The sequence below is a fragment of the Nycticebus coucang genome, chromosome 11, assembly GCF_027406575.1.
Source record: "Nycticebus coucang isolate mNycCou1 chromosome 11, mNycCou1.pri, whole genome shotgun sequence".
NCBI classification, from domain to species: domain Eukaryota; kingdom Metazoa; phylum Chordata; class Mammalia; order Primates; family Lorisidae; genus Nycticebus; species Nycticebus coucang.
Genome location: NC_069790.1, coordinates 104674349 through 104690662, shown reverse-complemented (window position 1 = coordinate 104690662; position 16314 = coordinate 104674349). Strand labels below are relative to the sequence as shown.

The 16314-nt window shown below is 37.7% G+C and overlaps 1 protein-coding gene across 2 annotated transcripts in view; it reads right to left on the bottom strand.

The window, feature by feature from the left end:
- EXOC4 (exocyst complex component 4) overlaps nucleotides 1–16314 on the bottom strand; it is an 849353-nt gene that overhangs the window by 617853 nt on the left and 215186 nt on the right. For both annotated transcript variants that reach the window (XM_053608803.1, XM_053608804.1), the window contains exons 8-9: nucleotides 5498–5643; nucleotides 969–1057 (exon numbers count right to left, since the gene is read on the bottom strand). In XM_053608803.1, coding sequence (XP_053464778.1) covers nucleotides 969–1057; nucleotides 5498–5643 — 235 coding nt within the window. The remainder of the gene's footprint in view (nucleotides 1–968; nucleotides 1058–5497; nucleotides 5644–16314) is intronic.

Genomic DNA, 16314 nt, shown 5'->3' with positions numbered 1-16314 from the left:
ACTCTAATGCAGCAAAGACGGTCAAAGTAGTCATACCTATTCCTCATGGAAAAAGCCCAGAGTTCTAAAATAATTTAAATAATCACTGCCTACTCTGAACTCCTCTAGCAATTTATGCACACCACTCACTTGGGTGTTTTACTTACTGATATGGGGGGACTGTGTGTGTGTGCGTGTGTGTGTGTGTGTGTGTATGCACAGAAGCACACACGTGTACATGCCTCACTTTCAGAACTAGATCTTACTTAAGGCTTTATCTTATATTTCTTTTGTACCCAACTTCCATCCCTTTCCAACACCCAGGATGTCTCACACTTAGCCTCACACATCTTTCTTGATTGATTACATCTACCATGATCAGCATCTTTTTGTTACAGAAGGAAATGTTAGTGGTCTTATTTATTTACTTATATTATAGTTTATCATCTTAAGTATTTTCTTCCACAGATTACAACTCTTTGGTAACCACACAAATATCCTATATATCAAAGTTATATTGACTATATCATACTATTTAGAAAAGGCAGCCTTCTTCCGTTTAAATAAGGCTTTTGCCCTTTTCCAAATCTTAGCATTTGGAGAAGTGCAAATGTACATTCTACCATATTCCAGGTGGCATCAAAAACAACTATTCAAAGTAACAATAGCAGTCACAGAAGACTGGAATACTCCTAGCCTGGGGTTGGACTCAGGTCTGCTATCTAAGCAAGAAGAACCTGGCTTCATCTATTTTTTTCTCTGAATTCCCACACGAATGGTAGCAGGTCTATAAATCCTATGGCCACAATAAGAGTTTTAGCTGTTTGGCAGTAAATGCGAAGAAATGTTAGAAGAATCAAATAATCATGTCATTATATTTTTGTCTTCTCGAAAGAATCTTGTGAATGCAAACCACAGGCTGACATACAATCAATGCTTCAGATATTCCTCCAGAAAATTAATTGGTCCAGAATAGTCCAATCACCCACCTTGCAGTTCTCCACTTCGACTATACAGCTCCCTTCTCTGTTCCCGCAGATAAGCACTCATGCTGATGGCATGGGAGGATGACTCAAACCTGCGGTGAGACACAAGGGAACAGACAGTGAGCTACATCCAGTGATGTAGTCTCCAAGTACTCCACTCTGGGCTGATACTCCCTGATGTTCCGCGATCAAGACATTTGGCTATCCCATGATAGAGCCCAGAACAGTGGCCACAGACCTTGATTTATGAGCAATATCCCCAGCTAATACTCCTCCACTATAGTACTTTGACCTTTTGCTTATTCTCCATCTCAACTGGTACAACTGTCATCTGCCCCAACTTCCTTTTGCCTTCAGAAGACCGTCATCCTTTGCCAGAACCCCTGCACACACGGCACCAAGAGCATTCCATAAAGCTTTTCTAAGTATGCTACCGTATAGCTCAAAATCCCTCAGCGGCTGCCAAGTACCCGCTCCTCAGAGCAGAGCTCTTGCCTTTCTGGCTCCCCCAGTTAGTTAGAGGACTAGTACAAAGGGCATACTAGAAACCAGAAATGCTGCTGAACAACCCAACCAAGAAGCAAGGCATCTGGGGTTCTCCCAAGATGTCTTGAGAAACAATATCATTTCTAAGTGGCTGCTCAGTTTTTGACCTACCACACAAAGCACTTTCAAAAATATCACATTGCAGAATGTCTGTTCACACCTACCCAGTAACTGTTCCAAAGATCAGAAACACGGGGGATACACTCATGATAAAGAACAGGTCTCTAAAAGCTAAAACAGTGATTACAATAAAGAAAAAACAAAAATAAGTTAGTCTTAACAGAAACATGCAGGTAGAAAAAAGACTAGGTAAAATTATGACTATATCAAGCTGTAAATCCTTTGATGTATTAAGAGATTCCATTTCAAACCTGAGATTTTCCAAGGCAGGATAATAGGCTGACAGAAGGAGGAATCCTTGTAAGGGATAAGCAGCAACAGAATAGCAACAGGGGTAATGGGCTAGGTTTCTGGCAACAAGGAAGGAGCACCATCATTTTCTTAATTATGCCTTCTTTATCCTTTCCTTGACAAGAAGATGAATACCAAGATGAATGTCAGCCTGCAAGGGAAACATTTGGGTTACGTGATCCCCTCTCTGCACCCTGCCAAGAACTAAGAGGGCATTAAGAGCCAGAGAGAAGGCAAAGTGTGCAGTATTTCAAAAGTGCCACCTGCCAGTCAAGTGCAGAAAAGAAGCCACTGACCTCCAAAAAGCATGCTGACAGCTATTGATCAGAGACGGCAAGGGAAAAAAATAAACTCTCGAGCAAAGAAGAGACCGACACACATTGTACAATAAGAGGGACTTAAACGTACTTAATTAACCTTGGCTGGAGGCAATTAAAGAGGGTAATAAAGTCCTTCACAGATGTGATAAGAACAGATTACAGCTCGCCAAAACCTTAATCCTTTTTAACTTGATGTATTTCTGCTACTCAGGAATTCTTTTTATGTTTGCAGCAAGTCACAGATTGATATACTTTTACAATAAAAGAGAGGCATTAGAGAATATTTTGTTTCTCTCCTTATTTAATGGCCAAGAGCACTGAGGCCTGCTAAGACAGGAAACCTGCCCAGATACACATGGCTCATTAGTGATAGAACCAAGACTAGAGACAGATCAAACTGGAATAATAGCCTAATTCTATGGCCATGATGAGTTTTTATTATTGCCCAACAATAATAAAGTGAAACCATTATTTAAAGCAATTTATTCATTTCCAAGAACGTATAGACATTTTTTTTCAATACCACAACATCGGAAGCATTGGCTAAATGTTTGAAAATGTATACATGGTCTGAGATTGAAAGTTGGGAAAATGTTTTACAAACATGAAATCTAAAAACACCGAAGCCTGCTTTCTACAATGAATCTAGATTTAGAATTTTAAGTTTAACTACCAAGGGAAAGGGGGTAGAAAAAAGAGGAGGGTGCAGAACAGAAAGGCCTGGTTAGGAAGCATCTCGGGTGGTCTTGGTGTCTCTATCAATCGCCTTTTCCTCGGGCTATCTTTCTTGCTGGCTGGCATAGCCCCAGTTCCATCTGGGCATTCTGCTTCCCTGTTCCCTCTCTACCGAACCATGTGCTCAGGCAAAGTAGCTCCCTCGTCAGTTGGAAACTAGATGAACCTGCCTGGTTTAAGACACCCACGGTGGTCTGCTTCCCCATGCCAGTGACTGCTGTAAGAATAGGCATAAGATCAAATCCTAGAACCTACTGGGAACTTGCAGAGAAACTTTGATACTGGCGGGAAAGATTAATAGATAATTAGACTTAATTATTAATTTTAAAAATACTTTAAATGGTACTGTCATTTCAAATGATGGTTTGATACTGTTTTACAAAGCTAAATGTAATCTCGCTATATGATCTAGAAATTTTGCTCCTACATATTCACCCAAATGAGTGGAAAACTTAGTCCACACAAAAACCTGAATGTGAGTTCTTACAGTAGGCTTTATTCATAATTGCCAGAAGTTGGAAGGAAACAAACTATCTTTCAAAAGGTGAACACATCAACAAGCTGTGGCACAGCCACTCCAAGGAACACTATTCAGCAATGCAAAGAAATAACTCACAAGCCATGAGCGGCCATGGTCCTCACAAGGAGGACCTCAGATGCGCGAGGCTAGGTGAAAGAAACCAGTCTGAAAAGGATACATCCTATATGACTCCAACTACATGACACTCTGGAAATGACAAAACTATGTGGACAACGAAAAGCTCAGGGGTAGCCATGGTCAGGGAGGGTGGAAGGCTCAACATGCAGAGCACAGATGTTTAAAGCAGTGAAAGGATTCTGTACGGCAGTCTTAACGGTGGATACATGACATAAAAAAGCATTAGAAGTGTACAAGGCAGAGTAAACGTTAAATGTAAACTAAGGACTTTCGTCAATAATGATCTCTCAGTGTTGGTTCACCAACTGTAACAAAGATACCACAGTCACGCAAGGTGTTAAGAGAGGAAACTAGAGAATAGAAGGGAACTTTCCGCACCTCCTGCTTCACTTCCCTGTAAACCTAAAACTGCTCTAAAAAATTAAGCCTACATAATAAAAAGAGAGAGGTTTGTAGGAAGAATCACATGCTATTCCAATGGCATTACCATCTTTACTGGACTGGAACTGATGGAAACACCTCAAAATCACACAGAAAACATCACTGAGGATGACAAGCAAAGATATGGAAAGAGCTGGGTCCTTTATGATAGTGTAATACTAAATAAAGGAAACTCCACATTACTCCTTACTGTGTGAGACAGTAACTTTCCTACAGTTCGATCTATCCTATTTGCAATTTTATGTTACTTGCAGCCTAAAGTATTTTAACTGATATTGCACCTATCCTATGAATAGGATATCTAAACTATTGAAACATTCCTTAAGTATTAAAAACACTATGAATTCAAAATTTAAAAAAATCTTGAAAGTGAACCATTGAAAGATACTACCAACTTCAGCTATTGAAAAAAATTAATTTATGATACTAGAATAATACTTCTGTAATCACTTTACACAGTTATATTTACAAATACAACTTCGAAAATAACTATAAATGCTTCAAAAGAACTCATAGGTTAGACCACCAGAATTTAAATACCGCTCCTAGCTATGTGACATTACATAAATTTTTTAACCTCTCGTGTCTCAATGCTTTTATTTGTAAAAGAAGATTAAAAATAGAACACTTGTCTATCAGGTTGTCGTAATGAGTAACAAGTGTGGTAACAAGTGAGATACTTCAAGAAAATGATTCAATATGTTGACTAGCAGTTAGTAAACATACTCAGCAAACATTACCTATTACTGCTGCTGCTGCTAAAATTTAATGTAATCTGAATTAAAATTATGTTTAATTGAGAATATTTTGAGTAACTCACCTAGAACAAGTGCCTGGTACCTAGGAAGCACTCAGTCAATGCTGTCATTATTATTATGTAAATATTAATAACATTAGCTATTACCAAGAGATACACATGGCCTGGTAGGGTTAACTAACATAGTAATTAGAAAAAAATTCCAGATTGTTCCTTTATTAAACATCAAACCATGTAAAGCCCAATATTATTCAGCAATGAAGATTTGCATAACTTTATTAACAAAGGTTGTTTCTTAGCACTTGGGGCTTTTTCAAGCCTGACATATTAAATTTCCTTTTATTTCATATAAAAATCCCCAGAAACAACTGGAGAGTTTCATTTCCCTTAATTTTATATAAAACTCCCCAGACAAGTGCCAGAAATTTTTATTAAGAGTTCAAGATATTCTAGTTAACTACATTCCAAAAGAGCCACTTCACTTTACAGAAAACAAAAGTAACCAAAACTGAACACATATTCATATCCTATTAATTACTTAAAATCTAATTTAGCTAGAGAAAGTAATGGCTGTCGGTTGATAAAGTAGAAAGTCATGGAATCTAACTATTTGGAATCTAACAGTTCTTGACATCTACTATCTTACCAGCAGAGCGACACTTACTTGAAAAGAGAGTTTTTTGGCCTTTGAGGTTTCTTCTTGGCAAAAAAGGCTGCAAACTCTCGTCCAGTACTGGCATAGCTTAGTTGAGCTGATGGTTCAGAGGACGTACGAGTATTTTTCATATCCAAGTACTCAGTCAACAGCATCTGTACAACCAAACAGATTAATACATACATTTTAATGTACTATTAAAAACAATTTTAAAACCATGCAAATCAAATACTAAAATCTCATTCTAACATTCAGAAGTATGTTCACCTAGTCATTCATTCTCCTAGTTGGAAATCTGAAGAAAGATTGATTACAGGCAGAAAGTTGTCTACTTGTTAACCTACTCAGAGGGAACAGGGTGTGTTAAGAATTTGAACATGAGGCAAAGAGAACATTTTTATAGAGTATGTGCCAGGCACTGTGCTGAGTGAATTAATCAGTAATCTTCTTCTTTTTTTAATTTCAGAATATTACAGGATACATGTTTTGTTTACATACTTTGTTTTTGTACAGACTGAGTCAAAGTTATAAGTGTGCCCTTCATCCAGACCCTGTTCACTCTATCAAATGGGTCTGAATTCACCCATCCCTCCTCTCCCCACCCACCAGCTTGATTTTCATTGAGATTTACTTCCACATCTGCAGTTAAGTGTTGATTGATTAGCTCCAATTTGGTATTGAGGACATGTGTTTATTTCTCTATTCTTGCGACATTTCATTTAGAAGAATGATTTCCAGTTTCATCCAGGCTTCCCAAAAGATGCCAGCCATATACACCAACAATAGTCAAGCTGGGAATCAAATTAATCAGTTATATTCTTTAGTCACAATTGAATCTGCAGTGTTCTGCAGTAGCATTAGTAGCAACGCCATAATATATTGCACAAAAGGTACTAATCCATTTTAGATGCATTATCTCATTTAAAGCACAAAATTTTATCAGGTAAATTCTCAGAATATAGGCAAAGAAATAAAACATTGAGAATTTCAGGAGCTTCAAAGTGATCCGTGGTGCACAGACTTGGGCGTCCACACTCTTATCCTTCACTGTAATAAACCTGCCAAGGATAGGTAGAAGAGAAGCCATAGAAAACTAATAGGTCCTGACCTGCAAAGAATCTCCACAGCCACAATTAATCTTGAGACCATCACAGCAAGAGAAAACAACTGCTTATCAACTACTGCCAACAGGTCCTACTCATAAAATCAATCTAACGTAAAGGCTCGTGGGGGCTGGGTGGAATGGCTCACATCTGTAATCCTTGCATTCTGGGAGGCCAAGGTGGGAGGATCACTTGCACTCAGAGTACAAGACCAAGCAAGAGTGATACCCTATCTCCACTAAAACAGAAAAGCTAGTCAGGCATGGTGGCACCTGCCTGTAGTTTCAGCTACTTGGTAAGCTGAGAGAGGAGGATCCCTTGAGCCCAGGAGTTTGAGGTTGCAGTGAGCTATGATTATGCCACTGCACTGTAGTTCAGGTGACAAGAAGACTCTGTCTCACCACAAAAAAATAAAGAAAGAAAGAAAGAAAAAGAAGAAGTCATCACAAAGCAAAAATCTACAACAGATACCCTAAAGGGCTGCAGCATTAGGAAGGTTGAGAACCACTGTCCTAGTTATTTAATGTTGTAGATCCCCCTCATCAGGTAACTTCCCAACTTACAAAAACCCACTCCTCATCTAACAACTGTTCCCAAACTACATACGAGACTCCAATAGCCATGCTTGTGTGCTCTGTGATCCCACCCTCTCAGCCATAGCTGAGATGTCCACCCGGGGACAGCCAACCCCCAATTAATGATCAAATTCTCTTTCCCAGGAACGTGGGGGGGGGGGGACACAGTCTCTACTAGTCAGTGTAAGTGAGGAGATGGAACTTCACTGGGGTAACAGTCTTTATGATGTGCATTGAAAAATCAAAGAAAGCTGATCTGAATAAAGAAAATGAAGTATTGGGCCAGGTACAGTGGTTCACATCTGTAATCTGAGCATTTGGGGAGGCCAAGGCAGGAGGATCACTTAAGACTAGAAATTTGAGACCAGCCTAGGCAAATGGCAAGACACCATCTCTAAAAAAAAAAAAAATTAAAAATTAGCTAGGCATAGCAGAACATGTCTATAGTCACAGCTACTCAGGAACTGAGAGGCAGGAAAATTGATTGAACCCAAGAGTTTGAGGTTACAGTGAACTATAATCACACAACTCCAGTCTGGGCAATACAGAGAACTCTACCTCCTTAAAAAAAAAAAAAAAAAAATTTACTAGATGAAGAGAGAGAAATAGAAGACCCACAAGAGAAAGATTTAAAAACTACAAGCTAAATAATTTCTATAGTTTTATGGGTCTCAAATCCAATTGTGGATAAGGTCTTAGATTGTCTACCCTTCGGTTTTATAATCTCTCTTTTTAGTCTCTACTATATTTTTCTTGTGATAGCTTGAAGGAATTTTTATTCCTTTATTATGATAGGTAAATACATACCAATACACATCTATTGACATTTATATCACACACAGTTTTTGAAGACTATTGATATCTCATAAAAACAGGAGTAGCAGTTTGCACAGATTTCAATCTGTAAAATTACAAATTCAATTCTCATGGCTAATAATTTCTTATATTCAATGATTTATATCAAAGTCATACTATATTGGTCCTCCTTGATGAATCTGAAAATTAGACCACTTCTTATCACAGGAGCAATAATAAGGTGAGGGGGAAAAAAAAATCACCTTGAGCTCCAACATGAACCAAGACTTAACTTCAATTGGGCAATATTTTAAATGTGCCTATATTAAATACTATTGCTTTCAAAAACTTGCATTTTTAAAATGCAGATACTCAAGAATTTGTGTTCCAGGCAAGTCAAAGTAGTTTTCATTGGTCTAGCCCTTACACTGATAATTGTAAAAGTTAAAAAATACAGAAAAAATAAGAATGTGAAGGCTCTAGAGAGAAACCAAATAAGGCAGAAACTGGCAGCTATGATCTCTCTCACAGAAAGGAAACAGAAGTAGGTCCCTCTGCTTTCCCCAGAGGACACCTCCCAGTTTTCATGGAGCAAGAGGGGAGCCCAGTCTTACTAGATAGAGAATGTCTAGAAAGAAATAAGAGAGCAGTACAAGAAGCAAAATCACTGCAATCTACTGTTCAAGTTATCACCTTAATTCTCGAAACTATTACAACAAAGAGACTGAAATAATAGAGCAATATATTAAAATCTAGACGTCCATTTAAAATTACTAAAAACTATCAGGTTCTCCCCATATGGTCACTAACGAATGGAATGTTAATAACAGAAGAAGTAATTTTTCCCATACAAGCAATCTAATTTCCCCATTGTATAAGGACTAAAACATTCTGCAGTAAAAGAAACCAAAAGGAAAATAAACAGTCATTTGAGAAACGGAGTGGCTGTCTGCTTAATTATACTCATTGTCAATGGCAATTGTACAATTAGAACCAGTACGGTCTTGTTGATAGTCATTACCTTAGTGTTCAGAGTAAAACAAACCAAAAACTTCCAAGTGTGTGCATGTTTTCTGATCCTTTATCACACACCTGACCACCAAAGTTGATGTCAGAGTGTTCATGTTTGCCTTCTTTTCTTTATCCTATCAGAGTACTGCTTAGCAAAGAATACAAGATGTGTTATCATTCATCTTCATTTAAATATATACAGGAGAACCTCTGTAAGTTGACCACCCAAGGAACTATAATAAAGTGGTCAACATATGGAGGTGGCCAACATAGGGAACTCGGCCTACTGTACTGATAAATATATGTGGTGCAAGTCTGGTCTGCGAAAATTAGGTCAACTGAAAGAAGTGGTCAATGTAGAAAGGTGGTCAACTATGGAGGTTCTACCGTACTTATTTAACATATAAAATGTGCTAGGTATAAAAATAGGGCTGCAAAAATAAATCTTTCCTGCAGTTTGCTTATCTAGTAATAGATTCACATGTGCATGATTACAGTACAAAGGAGAAAATGGTAGACCACCAGGACAAAGAAATGACTGGAAGCATTTATAGGAAGGCACGATTGCTCCTAATTAGGACAATGAAAAAAGGCTCCGAGATCATGGCACTGTAGTAAGGACATAAACAGAGTCTCAGAATGTGTCAATAGCAAAAAAAAAAAATTAAAATAAATAAATAAAAAAGAAAGAAAGGCAGATAGAACAGAAAAAGCAAAGAGACAGTAGCGGAGAAATTTTGGGCCTCTTCAGCAAACAAATATTTTAGGTGACACAGAAATGAAGAATGAGCGTTAAGGCTGCAAAGGTGGCACTCTGACAAACTTCAGAGGATCTTTAATAGCAAGCTCACAAACGGAAGTTCTGCAAACTGAGGAGGAAGAAAACGTTTTGAATATGTGAATGAAATGGTGATAAATATACTCTATGTAGATTAATTTGGAAGTATATAAAATAATGGGCTGGATGGAAGACAATGGGTTGAGGGCAAAAATAAATGATTAAGAAAATACTATGAAGGGAGCAGGAGGAGGAGGAGGGGAAGGAAGAGGAAGAGGAAGAAGAAATCTACCAAGATAGTTCAAGGGGAAAAAAGTTTTTAAAATGAAACTTTAAAAATGAACAAAATATAACCATTCTGCCATAAAAAAAACCATTTTCTAAGAGCACAAAAAAAAAAAAAGAGAGAAGAAATGAAAACAGTGACTAAAAGACGCTCTTTGAGAAGTTAAAGAAAGAATGGTTCCATGAATGAAAATCAGAAATGCAGAAAGGTTTAGGAGGACAGTAAGTTCAGTTTGGAATATTTTCCCCTGTGAACAATATGAATATTCATATTCATGTGTACCCTGAAATACACAACATGAACAGGTATAGTATTGATGAGATTTCCATGATTTATTAACTAATTTGCATTAGGACTGCTAAGTGTATGTCTATAAGCTTAAAAAATGTTACCAGCACTCTGTCGTATATCCTCCAGTATCTATAATCTAATTTTAACCTACAATAGCTTTAAAATGACTTTGCAGAGATACAATTTAAAATTCAACCATTATGATGTTCAATGACTTTAAGTAAATGTATACGGTATGTAACCATCACCACAAGAGTATTAGAATATTTTTATCACCCAAAAAGTTTCTTTCTTATGCTAGTTGCAGGTTTTTCCAGAGATGCCTTTGGTAAGGTTGAAAATAATCCTTTAAAAAAAAAAAAATCAATACAAGTGTTTTTCTATGTCTACTGAGATGATTATGTGGGTTTGGTCCTTTATTCTATTAATACAGTATAATAACTGATTTTTAACAAAACCAAATCTTTTATTCAAAAGTAATTATGCAACAACTCAAAATACACAATAGGAAGGGTGAGAAACAGCTAACTGGCCAATAGATGTAGTTCTTTCACTATGGAAAACTTAAACTTTTAATTTTTAGGAAAGGTACACTGTAACTTCAGTATAGACAGAAAATTTCTCTTTAATAAATCACAATTAATATTAGGCTATAATGCAGTTTATATATTGGTAGATTCAATTTGCTAGTATTTTTTTTTTTCAAGAATGCTACATTGATATTTACGAGGGATATTGCTCTATAGTTTCCTGTGATATTTTTGGCTTTGTTATTAGGGTAACATTTACCTACTAGGATGCATTGAAACTGTTGCCTCATCTCTATTTTCTGAAAGAGTTTGCAAAGGGTAATATTATTTCATCTTTAAATGTTTGGTAGAACATTCCTGCAGCTTATGTATGTGCAGGAAAAATTTTAAGCACTAATTTACTTGTTACAAGACAGCTCATATTTTCTTATTTGTCTTTAGTCAGTTTTGGTACTTTGTTTCTGTCTAGAGATCTGTCCATTTCATCTAATTTTTTTTTTTTTTTTTTGTAGAGACAGAGTTTCACTTTATTGCCCTCCGTAGAGTGCCGTGGCATCACACAGCTCACAGCAACCTCCAACTCCTGGGCTTAGGCAATTCTCCTGCCTCAGCCTCCCGAGTACCTGGGACTACAGGCGCCCGCCACAACGCCCGGCTATTTTTTTGTTGCAGTTTGGCCGGGGCTGGGTTTGAACCCGCCACCCTCGGTATATGGGGCCGGCGCCCTGCTCACGGAGCCACAGGCGCCGCCCTTCATCTAAGTTTTTAAAGCGAACTAAGTGATAGGCATAAAGCTGTCTACAATAATCTCCTTATAATGCTTTTAGTTTCTGTAGCATCTATAATGATGTCTCTATCCGTTCCTGATTTGGGTAAATTCTGTCATTCAGTCTAGCTAAAGGTTTATCAATTTTTGATCTTTACAAAGGACCAACTTTTGGTTTCATTAATTTTTTCTATTGTTCTGATATTTCATTGATTTCACTTTAAACATTATTTTCCAACTTCTGTTTGCTTTGGGTTTGAGTTTTTCTCCTTTTTCTAGCTCTTGGTGTAGAAACATAAGATTGTTGATTTTAGGTCTTTCTTCTTTCACACATTTTGCCTTTAGAAGTGTATTGTTTTATTTCCAAGTATCTGAGGAGTTCGAAATGTCTTCTTAGTATTTTAAATCTTTTGTGATCAGAGAATAGAGTTTGTATAACTACAATCCTTTTGAATGTATTAAATTCAAAATACTTGATGATCCAGCAGATGGTCTTGCATGGAGAATAATCACTGTGAACTTGAGATAATCTTCATTCTGACGTTTTTGGTCAGAGTACACCAGCTATGTCAGTTTTAAGTCAAGGTGGCTGACAGGTTGCTCTAGTCTTCCATGTTTTTCGTCCAGCTTCTCCATTAATTACTGAAAGGAGTAATGAAATCCCTGACCACAGTTGAATTTTCCACCTCTCCTTTCACTTCTGTGAGCTTTTCCTGCATGTATTTTGGACCCCATAGTATTTTGATGGTTTATTATTTCGATTTTCACTCTTAGTAAACAGACAATGTTAGGGAAAGATGCAAAAATTATCTCAACAGCCAGAGGCACTTCCTAACTTTAGCTCCAATACATTCTCTCCCATTTCACCCACACATTCTGTTTATAGCACTTTTCTCATCGATGCTGACTACCACACTCTAGGACTTTCTTATACTGTTACAAAAACTTCAGCTACTAGTATTTAATTCTATAATGAATTAATTTTATCCTGTATTAAGACTCATCTGTTTCAGCATGACACATTAGTGACTCCTTCCATCATCACACAGTCTTTCTCAGTCTCCCCACTTCCAATCACCTCCACTGTATTACTCCTCAGCCCTTTTCACCACCCTCTCTAAGGTGACCAACTCAGCTCAGGTGACCCTGACCACAATGTTTTCTCTCTTCCCAACAAATATATACCTCTTCCTTCTCAGTTGGTTAAATTTCTGGGAAGACTGGCCTAAATATAGGAATCAGTTGGAGAAGCAGGTTAAAATAGAGGCTCCTGCCTTACAACTACAAAATGAGTGGATGATACAGAAATATAAAAAGACTATGCTTGAAATTTGCTCAATTACTTATTAGCTGTGTCACGTTGGCCAAGTTACAGACACTCCCTGGGTTATGAATGAGATGGGTTCTATAGGTTTGTTCTTTAGTTGAATTTGTACATAAGTTGGAACAGACACATTTACCTATTACCTATAGTAGCCTCCATTCATAAGTGCAAGTTGTACATAAGTTGCATGTTTGCAATGCAGAAACTTACCCTACCAGCTTCCATTCTAAGTGTGAGTTGTATGTAAAAAGAAAGTTTGTAACTCGGGGACTGTCTGCACTTAATGTCTCCAAGCGTTAGTTCCTCTCTTGGTGAAATAAAGGTAACAACAGAAACTAATTCATAGAATTAATATAAGAATCAAAAGAAATAACATAAATGCTTAGTGCCTAACAGACTATTGTTGGTTTGGTTTTTAATTCCTTCCAGGAACAATATGTCTAAGACATTAGCTCTCTGTTTCTCAGAACCTCAGTTTCCTCATCTATAACACAATAATGTTATCTACTCCATAGTGCTATCACCAGAATTAAATATGCTAAAACTGGAAATCACTTAGAACACTGCCTATTGCACAGCAATTACTTTATAAATGTAAATAAATAAATACATAAAATCCTCATCACCTTCTCACAGCTATCATTCTTCTTCTTTCCTCTCTCCCTCTGCTCTACAATAAAGACCTCAATCGTTAAACCCAGGTTTCTGTTAATATTAACTCTCCAAACTTTTGGAATACTTTCTTCTGGGTCAGTGAGTGTGGCCTGGCCACCACGTCCTTCACCCTAACTGCCTGAATACTCAGTGTCCTTCCGCTCACCCTTCTCTCCTCCATGTTTTATTTCCACATTTCAGATGATTCCTGAATCTCCCTCTTGCTTTCTCCAGAGCTCCGTGGTGTGCTGTCATTGCTTGCAGAGCCTCTGGGTTTCCACATCCCAGCATAGTAAGCCGCTGAAAGCAGCACAGCAGGTGTTTAGGAAGTGCTGAGACACGGCTCCAACAAACACAGCCTGGCCACGCAAACTCTTCAAAGCCAGGATAGGTGGGGAAAAAGAAGGGCTCCTTATTTCTCTGTGTGTGTGTGTTAATGCCATTACCATCTTTTTTATCACCTACGATTAAAATTTGCACAAATATATGGGACTCTTAGCTGGGACTCTTCTCAGTCTTGTTCTCCACATCACCTACCCAATCCTATAAATGTTATACTACACATTTTATGTCTATTTCCTCTTCTAAATATTTTAATTCCCACACTTATCTTTCTAAATCAGATCCTTATTCTACTATACAGAGATTATTAAGACAATCTCCTAAATGGTAATTCTGCCTCCAACTCATGACATTCTACCTTAACCTGTTACCAGGCAAGCTCAACGTTATCATTCCTCTGATCAAGTCTTTTGATGGCTTTCTCTTCGCCTTTAAAATAAATTTCTATCTAGCACTCTGGGAAGCCAAGGAGGGAGGATCACTTGAGCTCAGGAGTTAAGAGACCAGCCTAAGCAAGAGTGAGACCCCATCTCTACTAAAATAGAAAAATTAGCTAGGTGATATGATAGGCCTCTGTAGTCCCAGCTTCTTAGGAAGCTGAGGCATGAGGATCTCTTGAGCCCAAGAGATTGAGATTGCTGTGAGCTATGATGATGCCATGGCACTCAAACCCAGGGTGATAAAGTAAGATCGTCTCAAAATAAAATAAATAAAATAAAACAAACTTCTATCTCCTCACTATCATCTAGCACCTTTCACAACTCAACCCTGATCAACCTCTGTAGGGTCAGTTGCAACTAGTTATTTATTCAAAATTACTAGCTGATTAAACTAAATTCCTAAATAACTCTCAAAGGTTTTTGTCATGTCTGAATTTATCTTATTTTTTTTTTCCTGCTAGTTAACTGCCTCTTCCAGGTATCAAGTGTGGGGAGTAAAATGAAGGAAGTGAATCTAAGCAGACTTTAATTGATTTTTACAGACTATTTTTATTTCATTAAGATATTACTAATCAGAATCCATTTGCCTGGAGAAGACGCCAATTTCATGCATAAGAAGAGAGAGGTCGGTGCTGTAGCTTTGAAATTGTGTCTTCTGCTGAAGGTGTTAACTGTCTTCTTCTTTTGAAAGTTCTTTTTGGAGTGTTCTGCTTACATCACTTTTCCTCAGGCTTATGATGATAACTAGCTGCCTCTATCTTCCCATTATGTGTAAATGTGTGACATGCAGATGGGTAGAATAAATCACTCCTATCCTCTTCTTGACCCGGAGGTCAATACACCACCAGTAGGCTGATACTCAAACTGAGGCTATCAGGTAACCAGTGCGCACATCTACAAAAGATGCTGGCTTTGTTCCTTTGCTCACATCCTTACTATAGTCTCTTTAGGTCAATGCCAGATATTAATAATTCCTATTCGTACATAAGAAAAAATGGCACCTAGTGAAAACTGGAGGAAACACCTCTGATGGGTGTGGCTCATGTTGACCACATATACTTGAGCACATTTATACACTCATATATACATACTGCGAGAATAAACATGAATGAGCGTCCTGTGCAAACAAGCTGCAATTCCTGCCTTGTGGGAGATTTCCACCTATCTCCCTGTCAGCCATACCATCTCCCTCTAATTAAAATCCACCCAGCAGTGGGCATCTCTCAAGGATTTCATCTCACAGTTATTTGCTTCTCTGCTGCCTTTAGCTCAGGCCCTGCCTTTCTGTGTATCTCTGTCAACATCCAGCTCCCCGACTTAAACAAAGGAGGTGCTTCCTAGTAGGTTACCTAAATTTGAAAGCAAGATGCTCCAAAGGGCAGCTACTTATTGATGTTTCACATTCACAGATGAGCTCCTCGGAGCATCACTACAACACCCAAGGTGAAACTTCAGGCTCTATGAGGTCCATTAATTTACTCACATCATAGGAATACCATTTATTACATTTCTGCTCCAATGAGATAAGTGCTACCCTAATGACCTGAAAGAGTTAATGCATCTTGGAAAAGACCCAAATTACTCTCTGGAGATAGTTGATGCAATTAAGTAGCTAAGACCCAGCATTTTCAATTAGCAGTTCAGTTACTAAAGACTCTTTTATATTGGTTATCTGTAATATGTGATATTGACACACTTACAGAAATGATATTTGCTTATAGTTCATTCAAAATGGAATCTTTAGGGATTACAAATGCAAATTAAGATTCAATTAAGATTTATTTTATACCTACTGAGTGCCAGGAACTGTGTTAAGTAGCTACCCACTGGGATTTAAGGAAAATGCTGTGAAAACCAGGAGATAATGGGTTTGGAGGCACTGAAGGTGCAAGGCACCAGGACACAGAGGTAAATAAGGTAGTTCCTTTCGT